This window comes from Mus caroli, chromosome 10 (genome assembly GCF_900094665.2).
Source record: "Mus caroli chromosome 10, CAROLI_EIJ_v1.1, whole genome shotgun sequence".
Classification (NCBI taxonomy): Eukaryota; Metazoa; Chordata; class Mammalia; order Rodentia; family Muridae; genus Mus; species Mus caroli.
This window is the reverse complement of record NC_034579.1, coordinates 108837468-108849314: the sequence shown is the minus strand read 5'-3', so window position 1 is coordinate 108849314 and position 11847 is coordinate 108837468. Positions and strand designations below refer to the sequence as shown.

At 38.8% G+C, this 11847-nt stretch overlaps 1 protein-coding gene across 1 annotated transcript in view; it reads right to left on the bottom strand.

Annotated features, from left to right (window-relative positions):
• The window catches only part of Ptprr (protein tyrosine phosphatase receptor type R), a 247876-nt gene that overhangs the window by 216591 nt on the left and 19438 nt on the right, over positions 1-11847 (bottom strand). The window contains exon 2 of the mRNA XM_021174212.2: positions 5097-5392. Within this exon, the coding sequence (XP_021029871.1) occupies positions 5097-5392 (296 nt within the window). The remainder of the gene's footprint in view (positions 1-5096; positions 5393-11847) is intronic.

Genomic DNA, 11847 nt, shown 5'->3' with positions numbered 1-11847 from the left:
ATATATATATATATATATATATATATATATATATAAAGGCTGAGCAAGCCAGGGGAAGCAATCCAGAAAGCAGCACTCCTCCATGGCCTCTGCATCAGCTCCTGCCTCTACATTCCTGCCCTATGTGAGTTCCAGTCCTGACTTCCTTTGATGATGAACAGCAATGTGGAAGTGTAAGCTGAATAAACCCTTTCTCCCCCAACTTGCTTCTTGGTCATGATGTTTTATCCAGGACTACAAACCTTGACTAAGACATCATACAACATGGTAAATGTTAGACATTTCTTTCCTGTAGGAAAGCCACGATGATTGAGTTCTCAAAGCCTATAAACCACACCTAAGGATTAGTTATTTATTTACAAGATGAGATTCACCAGCTGGTCAGAAGATCAAGCTGAAGCACGGCTCAAACCACGTTGACATACTTTAGGTGTCACTGAAAGTCTGTATCTAAAGTCTCCAAGATCCTTGCAAGTTAAATTTCTTAAGAGTATTTGCAAAAACAGCCACACAGCACATAAAGACACAGGAAAAAAAGAAAATCACAGGCAATTTCCTTGACGAATTTAAATGCAAAAAATTTCAATGAAATACTTGCAAACCAAATTCAGGAACACATCAAAAAGGCCATTCACCGTGATCACAGCTGAGATGTAGGGACGGTTCAGTACATGTTGATCAGTGATTGTTATAAATTACATAAGTGGACAAAAGGACAGAAATCGCTTTGTTTTCTCAGTGGAAACAAAAGACTTTCAGAAAATGCAAGATCCTTTCAAGTTAAAAGACCTGCAGAAACTTGGAATCGAAGGAAAATATTTCAACATAACAAAGGCTTCAAATGGCATGCCTGTAGCCAACATTATATTAAATGGGGGAAATCTCATGAGTCAATGAAGAAATGCCTGACATGACTTAGCTATAGATATCAACCTGTCACCCTCCATCTAGGCTCAGGGAGCACAGAGTGAAGTACTGAAAAATGTTCTCTTCTGGATCTGACCTGGCTGTTGCACAAATGAACCACAGCAACTGAGGCCACTCGCAGAAAGCCTACACTACCTCAAACCAGTTAAAAATTCAAACCTAGTGATGGTGAGTGGCAGCTCCCCAGGCCTGATGCTAGAGCGATTGGTAGGTGGTGACTTCTGAGGGAGGGAAAGCCACTTTTCTTTGGGGAAATGGCCACTGGTAAGTTGTCCAAGCCCTCGTGGATGCCCCCAGAGCCATATGCACATGGGTATCACTATTGGACTCAGTGGGCTAAAAATTGAAAATGAAAAGTGTCACAAAGGAAATTGAAGAAAAGTTGTCACAAAGATATTTGAGGGTGGGCATCTGGGGTGGGATTAAAGGGAGAGGACAGGGTAGGCACATTAAGAAACAATATGTGTGTTAGCATGTGTGAATGTATGTATATGTGTGTGCATGTATGTATGTATATACACACACACATACATATACACATATATACATATATGTGTATATATGTATATATGTGTGTGTGTATATATATAGATATACATATATATTAAATTTCCAAAGAATAATTAAAATATACTTTTTCAAAAACACAGTAGACAGTCCACCCAAGTGCTGGTCTGGGTAAGCATGACCAAGAAAGAAACCACAGCATTCTAGTGACCTCATGGGGACCTCGTAAGGAAAGAACATTTTGGCTTCCAGAGATTTACCACTGTCTTGTCTTTGTTTTTGTTTTTGTTTTTTGTTTTTTCGAGGCAGGGTTTCTCTGTGTAGCTCTGGCTGTCCTGGAACTCACTCTGTAGACCAGGCTAGTCTCGAACTCAGAAATTCGCCTGCCTCTGCCTTCCAAGTGCTGGGACTTCAGGCTTGCACCACCACTGCCTGGCTACCACTGTCTTAATGTATTAAGGAAAAACTCCCAACATACCTTTCCTTTTCCATTTCACTTTTTTTTTAGCTTCTCCAACTTCTTTTCCCTTCGATACATGGGGCACCACCCTGTGACACAGGCTAGCCACAACTCTTCTCACTCACCTATAATACCCTGCTGCCATGTGTCCCACAGATTTACCTGCACCCAAGGCTCTCAGGCTCTTGGCCAGGTTATACTGTTGTTGATTCAATAACATATGCAGATCTGGCAAAACCTGGACCCAGTTCCATCCCACCACACAGGCCCATGCTCCCATGGTCCCTTCTTCCTCATAAACAGCCCAGTGGTCTGTCAAGCATCCTGAGAATCCAATGATGGGAGCCACAGAGTTTCTATGCACATTTGGCTAACGCCTATCTCTGTCTCATCTCAGAATTGGCTTGGAAGCCTTCCTTTTCCTTCTATGTTGTATTTGCAGAGCCAACAGTGTCTTCACGGAATTTCTAGAACGTAATTATCACTCCGTGGGATAAACATATTCATTGTGTTGTTCTTTCCATAGAACAAATAAGCTATAGCTTTTCCTCATTACAGAAGAAAAAGGAAATAGATAAATTTTGTTTGTGGACAAAAAAATCTCTTAAGGAATTTTTTTTGTTGTTGTTGCACCAATTAGAAATCAGGAAGGAGAGGAGGTGCCCGTTCTTCTTAAATTTCTCAGTCTAAACCTCATTGCCAACATCCTCAGAAAGAGGAGCATGGGCTAAATATTGGAGGACAAAATAAGAATTGCTCCCATCTGACTGGGAACTCTTAGAAGTTACGTACACATTTCAGAGGTTTAGGATACCTTTTGACTTTATGATTAAAAAAAAAAAAGCATTTCAGGCATTTATTCTGTTAAAGTGACAGCTATTTATTAATACTGCTCATTTTATATTTATTAAACTAAACGATAATTCATCAGTATCACTGAAATATTCCCTAAGGGGGGAAAAAGGCCACATCAGAATTTGTGTACAGTGTATTTGTGTCAGTTTAGGTGTGTTTTGAACATAGAAACACATATGTAAGTCTTATATGCACAACACACCAGTTACTCCATCAAGACCATTAAACTGTTGCCAAGTATATTTTTGTGTTGCCTATGATCTATTCTTAGATTGTTTTTCAGGGAAGAGTGCCCCGCAAGCCTACTGATCTTTACGTGCATGTCACCCTCTGCTTTAGGAGAGTCTGAGCATCATCGATTTATATGAAAAATAACCCCATCTCTCCAGTTTTCCTCGGAAATTACCATTGAATGAATAATGTAAGTAGTTTTTTACAAACCGTTTTGGCAATCACAGTTGTGATTAACTACATAAGTTAATATATGAACCATGGATGCATTGCAAAGTTAGTTAAGTACCCACTGAGGTGCAAATATTATAAAGGCTGCTTAGGAATTGAGTTTCATTTTACCTCCAACTCCAACCCTAGGTCAATTTTATTTTTTTTAATTATTTTTGCTGCAGGTTGGAGAGAATTCATGCAGCAAAAGTACTTTTTGGCTCTGTATCATTATCCCTCAAAAGACAAAGCCCTGCTTCTTCATAAATCCTTAAACTATGCATAGCCTGAAAGTAAACTTACTTCCCAGAATTTCTAATTGATGACTCTCATTGTCTATAATATTAAAGTAACTAGATAGTATGTGATATTAAAAAGATAGACCAAACTTCTTGAACGTTACTCACAGTAACGTAAGCATTGATGACTATGGAACTACAATAACCAGTAGCATAGCATGGACGCTGCCAGATGCAAGAGACACAGTTAACGCCACCATCCTCACTGCATAGACAGGCACGTGACTCTCACCCTCATAACATCTGTTGGTCTTAAAGGAAAAAGTTCCAGCCTTACAGGAGATCAAACGACCTATGTCAAGAGTTCTTCTTATGTCCTCATTTCATGATTCCTATTATTCCCTTATTCTAATTCCTGGCATTTTCTCCCCTCGTCATTTCTCAAGCAAGAACAAACACTGTCTCATTTGTCTCTTTTTCTAGATATTCTAAATGATAACTGGGTGAAATAAATACTCAATACATATTAAAAATATCAATGAATGGATGCCTGCTTATTATCTTGGAAAAATGCTATATATCTATATATATCTATATTTATCTATATAAAATCTATATATACACATATATGTATATATATGCATATGAAACAAGTGCAGTTCAATTTCGTCATGTTATGAATAGGAGTTATCACAAAATAACCATACTTTCACTGAATTATGCTGTCCCTAAAGTCAAATTATTTGAATTTTAACAGAAATTGAAAAAAGCATTTATTTATAGATTGGTATGAGTTTTTTTTTTTTTTTTTTGCTTTTGTTATAGTTTTAAAATGAGAATTTAAATTAGTTCCAAATACAGTTTGGTATTTCAATTCTTATATATAGCATGTAACAATCAACAATGTTGAAGGATTTATTTGGCTCTGTGGCTCAGGTTGGCTTTGAACTCGTGACAGTCCTCCTCAAACCAGTACGAGAGAGCACTGGTTAGTATGAAAAAGAGATTTAACCACGGAATGGATTTTCATATAACACTTTCACCGCTTGAGAAACTCTGGTTGGGTTATCTACCCTTCTGGGATTATGGTATCATGGAAATGTTGATGCTTGCCCAGGGATATTAGGAATATTATTACAGATCTCTGCCTTCCAACCAATTTTATTTACTCCAGTGACAGAACACTGCTCGTCAACCTCCCCCATAAGAACTCTCTGTTTCAATTGTCTCCTTGTTTGTTACAACCGGAGTCAAGAGAATCGTTGGCAATTGCTACTTCTTTACACATGTTGATAATAGGCCTATTCTTTAAGAATGTATTACACAGAAGGCAGGAGGCTCTGTATAGGATATGGTCTGCTGTAACAGTAAAGCCTTCCTAATAAGATCTTTATTTCTCCACATGTACATGTTACGGACCATGCCTATGACATAGAAAAACATCTTATCTCATGGGGAAGAGAAATAATGCATAGCAAATAAACCATATCAGAGAATGAGAAGTTGCCTGGTAATCATTGAGACCCAATGCTAAATGTTCACAATTAGTCTCTCTCTTGTTTTCCAATATTAGCCACAGAGGGGACATCAGCACTAGTGCTAACATCCACCTCAGCATCATTACCAACATCAGGACCAGCATCAGTGCTGGCTAACTTGGTACTTACCACCACAATGACATTTGCTGCTGGAATTGGGAGATTTTCTATTTCAAGATCTTGATCAGACTCAGCCAACAGATTAAGAGACGGGTCATATGCAGGTCTAGGAAATGCTGAATTAATGATCTGGTGACGTTTGCTTATTTGCGCTTCGGAAGGGGAGTGGTAGTTATGTTTGTATGCCTCTTGTGCGATGTCCAGGCTCTTCTTGATGTCTTGTGAATGGTCATAAATGAACACTGGCTTCCAACTCTTCTTTTGACGAATAGCCAAAAAGTGATCATTGTTTCTGGAAAAACAACCTACAAGACAAGAATCAGAAAGAAATAAAAGATCTTATCCAGAAAATCATATAGAATATATATGTTTGTGGGTTTTGCATGCATGTATATTTTTGTGTATGCAGGTGTGTTGTGTGTGTGTGTCCGTATGTGTGCATGTGTGTGTATATGTGCGCATGTACCTGTGGATGACAGAGGTTAACACTGGGTATTTTCCTCAATAGTTCCCTACCTTATCTTTTAAGACAGGACCTCTGATTGAACCTAAATTCACCAGTTCAGTGAGACTGGCAGGCCATCAAACATCAGGGGTCCTTCTGTCTCCCCAGAGCTGAGCTTATAACCATGCTTTTCAGTCCTGAATCTTTTTGGAGTGTTTTGGGGACCTAAATCCAGCTCCTTATTCTTGAGCAGTAAGCATTTTACTGACAAAGGCATCTCCACAGTGTGCCTTCCTTTTTTTTTTTTTTATCTAAACCTACAGCATTATGTTGGACTTGTCTGGTGCCCTGTCTGGGTGTCCTGTCTGCTTCTCAAATGATAAATGTATTATTTTTAAGCTCTCTCTGATTTTGTATGATGAGCATATACACATAATTATGTTATATAGAATTCTTATAGAAATTATTAATATACAATTTACCCCATGCTTATAGGTTTTGTTTTGTTTTTTAGCAGATTGGGTTTAGGTAACCAGACTCAGAAATCAGTATGCTCATGGCAACAATTTTTTTTATATTTCTCCTTTTTTATTAGATAATTTCTTTATTTACATTTCAAATGCTATCCTGAAAGTTCCCTATACCCTCCTCCAGCCCTGCGCCCCTACCCATCCACTCCCACTTCTTGGCCCTGGCATTCCCCTGTACTGGGGCATATAAAGTTTGCAAGACCAAGGGGCCTGTCTTCCCAATGATGGCTGACTAGGCCATCTTCTGCTACATATGCAGCTAGAGACACGAGCTCTGGGGGTACTGGTTAGTTCATATTGTTGTTCCTCTTATAGGGTTGCAGACCCCTTCATCTCCTTGGGTACTTTCTCTAGCTCCTCCATTGGGGGCCCTGTGTTCCATCCTATAGATGACTGTGAGCATCCACTTCTGTATTTGCCAGGTACTGGCATAGCCTCATATGAGGCAGCTATATCAGGGTCCCTTCAGCAAAATCTTACTGGCATATGCAATAGTGTCTGGGTTTGGAGGCTGATTATAAGATGGATCCCTGGGTGGGGTAGTCTCTGGATAGTCCATCCGTTCATCTTAGCTCCAAACTTTGTCTCTGTAACTCCTTTCATGAGCATTTTGTCCCTATTCTAAGGAGGAATGAAGTATCCACACGTTCGTCTTCCCTCTTCTTGATTTTCTTGTGTTTTACAAATTGTATCTTGGGTATTCAAAAGTTTCTGGGCTAATATCCACTTATCAGTGAGATGGCAACAATTTTTAATTGTCTGATAGCATCCTTATTCATCATACCATAAAATTACATATGTTTCTCAGCCTTTCTCTTGACTAAATAGTGCTATGTGAAAATACATCTCCACTGGTAGGTGACTAATGTGAAGAGAGATGTATCTAACCTTGCTTTCACCATGAGTAATGACTTAGATGTGGTCAATGCAATAGGAGTATGATATGGAAACCATGTGTTAAAGAGCAACAGCATAAAAGAATTCTGCTCTCTGGTAAAAGGAGAATACTCTGGCTGTCTCTGAACTTCTGTGTAGTAGAGAAACAATTTTCAACCTTATTATAGCTGTTGCTATTATAAATGTTTTAGTTATAGCAATTGAGCCTGAACACCAACAAGTACATTCATTATTTCTCCCATTAGACAAATATTTTTTTCAATTTAATATCTGCTGCTCTCATTAGTCAATAACCGTAGAGGAAAATAGGTATTGTATCTAATTTAAAAATCATTGTCTGGCTAATCAACCCATTACAAAAGAAAAAAAAAACCCTGCAATCTACTTTTTGATATTAAAGAGAGGAATAGATTAAACAGCAATACTAGCAATATAGGTATACCAGATTTGCCTGTGGGAAAGCAGCCTGAGCAATTATGTCTACATTTAGCATATCTTTTTGTAGACAATTTTTCTTTTATCTTTTATACATTATGTTTTGCCAAGACCTAAAAGTTGTTTTTGTAAATCTCCAATACTAACAAACCTAGTTCAACACCATCACCATGCTCGGTATGGTCTTCACGCCTGTGAGTTGTAGTCCTTTGTAGGACAGACAGTCTATATCTGAAGTTAGAATCCCAGGCTTATTTAAGCACAGAATATGTCTTCCTCACAACAACAGTGTTTAAATGGGCAGTCTTAGAAAACTTCAACCCGGGCAGAAGTGCAATGTTTTCTATTGTATTTTTCAACTCCAAGGTAACTATTTCATCACAATCTTTTGGTAAAACAAATTGTACTGGATCAAGTCTGTGTAAGTTGGTGGCCTCTAGCCAAAGAACTAGTAAAGAACTGAGACTATCTTGTCAAAGAATGTAAATGAAGAAAATACCTAATTAAAAAAAAGAAAGAAAATGTTTAATATTAAAAAAAATTAGCTCTTTCTAACAATCACATAATTGAAGCTAAGAGTGAAATCTTTTCCCAAGTCCAGCCTCCATCTGAGACCCAATGCCCAAAAAAACACACAGCCATGTGAGAGACTTTTGAACAAATACTGAAGCCTTATGGCCCATAGAAACTAGGAAATAAATATGTGATCCAAACTTTAGAGAAACTTTTCATGTAACAATAAAAATAGTGCAGAGACACTGAAGACAACCCATTTTATTTTAAATACTTTAATAATATAAAATATTAGAGAAAGGAGAGTGTTTGCAAGATTTCAGGAGGGACCATGACAAGACACCCCCCCACACACACACACACTTCTGCATGGTTACCTTGGATTTAGGATAAAATGGGTTAGAAGGAATTAAGAGAATGTACAGAGATTCCGGGGAAAACGTTATAGGTGACAAGAGAAGATTCTATAATAACTATCAGAGGATAGAGCAAAGATCAATTGAAAGACTACTAAGATATAGAACTGAAAAAAAAAATCCATTCAATGGCTGTATTGACATTATGGCAAGGATCCAGCAGTGGGTATTTAAAGATAGCTAGAAACATAAATTTATGATAGTACCTACATTCAGATAGAGAAATGTGAGTGCATAACATTTGTATTAGTTATGTTTCTATTACTGTGATAAAACACAATGAGCAAAAGCAAGTCTGAGAGGAAAGCGTTTATTCAGCTTATACTTCCATATCATTGTCCCATCAATGAAGGAAATTAGGACAGGAACTCAGAATAGGAACCTGGAGGCAGGAGCTGATGTAGAAGCCATGGAGGGTGCTGCTTACTGGCTTCCTCATCATGGCTTGCACAGCCTGCTTTCTTATAGAACCCAGGGCCACCAGGTCAGAGATGGAACAACCCATAATGGGCTGGTCCCTCCCACATCAATCAGTATTGAGAAGGTGCCCTATAGGCTTGCCTACAGCCTGGTCTTTTGGAGACATTTTCTCAATTGATATTTCTTCCTCTCAGATGACTCTCGCATTTGCCAAGTTGACATAAAACTAGCCAGCACAGTTGGCCACTTTTCAACTTGATACACAGACATATCACTGCCAAGCTCTAATTTTGCCTTTTTTTGCTCATTCCCAAGGTCACATGTTAGTATCAGCATTACAATATAAAACAATGCTTATAACGTACAGACATTGACATATCTGAAAAACAACTGAATTTATGTCGAACCTGTGAGGAAGCTCTAAACTAGGAGTAAATACTTAAAAACTGTAGACATGGGAGTGGGGGAAATGGCGAAAAGCTTAATTCGCTAAGTTTGCTGTGGTAATCATGATGGCTTGAATTCAGGTCCGTAGTAACAACAAGAAAAGCTAATAGCATGCCTTGTGTCTGTACTGTCAGTACTAGCAAAGATGGAGATAAGAGAAGCCATGGGCTTCTTAGTCAGCTAGTCTGGCTAAATTATGGAGTTCCAGGATCAAGGAAAGATCCTGTCTTGAAAAACAGGTGAAGAGAAAGACAAAAACACCTTGATCAAAGGTTGATCTCTGTCACCCACATGTGTACACAAATACACATACACAAACATACAAAAGCACACTCACACAAACACACACACTCACATACACATCATAACCACGCCTTGGAAAAAATTAATGACAACAAGGTCCACCACATGTATACACACACACACACACAGACCATAAGCATGCCTTGGAAAAAATTGATGATAACCAGGGCCAGTACTTGTGAGGCAGCAACATGAGGATCTGTAAGTCTCTGAGCTCCAGAGTCAAACCTTGTCTCAAAAACTGAGCAAAATGAAACAGTAATTTACAAAGTGGTGGCATTGCCTAGAGCCTCAGTTTGTTGTCTATGACTTTTGTAAACACCATGCCCAAAAGCACACTGGGCAGGGGTGGGTTTATTTTAGCTTACATCCCAATCTTTGAGGAAAGCTATGCTAGAAACCTGGAAGCTGGGATTGAAGTAACAACCACAGAGGAACACTACTTCCTGGCTTGCTCCTCATGGCTTCATGGGTTGCTCAGCTTTTGTTGTTGTTGTTGGTGGTGGTGGTGGTTTTTTTTTTTTTTTTTTTTTTTAATGCTATCCATCCAGGATTGCCAGCTCCGGAGTGTTACCACCTCCAGTGAACTGGTCCTTTTTACATCAATTATTAGTCAAGCAAACATCATACAGACTTCCTCAAGGTCAATCCGATAGAGTTCTTTTTGACTGAGGGTCCATTTCTCTGGTGACTCTAGCTTCCAGTTTAGAGAAAAAAAAACTGATAAGAACACCTTGATGAGAATGACTGAAGAATCTATAGCAAAAGCTAGAAAAGATCATACCTAAGGAGCTGTAGTCATAGGAAAGGAAACATATGAAAGAGCTTATGAAAGTATAGGAAACATAAGAAAGGCCAGTTTTTGGCCATCACTGGAAAGAGAGGCCCATTGGACTTGCAAACTTTATATGCCCCAATATAGGGGAATGCCAGGGCCAAAAGAATGGGAATGGGTGGGTAGGGAAGTGGGGGGGCGCTATGGGGGACTTTTGGGATAGCATTGGAAATGTAACTGAGGAAAATATGTAATAAAAATATTAAAAATTAAAAAAAAAAAGAAAGGCCAGTTTTACTGAGAATTCAAGTGACCCTGAACATTTGGTAAGGTGTCCTGGACATTGAGAGGAACAGATTTGACATGGGAAAAGCTTGAGGACATAGAGGAGGATTGCCAACCTGGCAGAAGTGCTAAGGTTAACATCTTTCTTTGGCAAGTCATATTTATATTAGTGTATGCTAATTGCATGAAACAACGTGTTTCATCGTGACATTTTCATGCTAGTATATGATGCACATTGCTATATCCATATATTTTGCAATAGCTTCTTCCTAGACTGAAACATTCTACCCTGCAGAGAAGCTCCTTAAGCAGAAAGATAAATTACTCAAAAGAGCTTCAGGAAGTCTCTGAAAATGACCACACTCATTATTTAGCAATAAAAGCTGAGAATCTCTCTCCAAAGAGCAGAGCCCAGCTCTAACAAAAAAGAAACCAGCTGAGCTGCCTGCTAGAGGTTTAGGTCAACTGAGAGACCAGGAAAGGACACTCTCCAATCTGTTGAGCTGCCTACAGGCTTAGCAGTGTGCTCCAGGTCCCCAGCCTTTTGTGAACTGTCACCCATGCTGGGGTGGGCTTTGATGATGTGGCCGTCTTTGAGTCAGTTCTGCTTCTGTAAGTAACCCCTCACCCATATTCCTGTGAGTAACCCCGACAAACTCACTGGCTCATCAGTTGAACTTTGCGGGTATCCATACTTTGGTCTGTCGTGGCCTCCTTGTCTGGGGTGAGTAGATGTGAGTCTGTCAAGAAAAGTTGTGTCACATGGCACTACCCCACCCATCACCTTGACTGGGTCTACCTTTTCTTACCTTCTGACCTCCTTCCTCTAAAATAACTTCTCTTTTGCTTTCATACTTTTTGCTTTATGAATAAATTCCCTTTTAAAATTGAAAGTAGACTTTTTCGTACAATATATTCTGATGATAGTTTCCCTTCCCCCAGTTCCTCTCAGATCCTCTCCACCACTCCACCCACCCAGATCCACATCCTTTCTTGCTCTCTCTCATTAGAAAGCAAACAGGCACCTAGAAAAATTAATAAAATAAGAAGAATGAAAAACAAACAAACCAGAATGAAACAAAACAAGCAAACAGAACAAAAAGAAGAGCCAAAGAAAAAGCACAAGAAATAAACACACACACACACACACACACACACACACACACTTTTGCATATAGAACTTCCATAAAACACAAAACTGGAAACCATAATATAAGCAAAAGACCTTTAAGAAGACAACAACAACAACAACAACAACAACAAAATGACAAAGTATTATGAGCCAAAAAAAAAA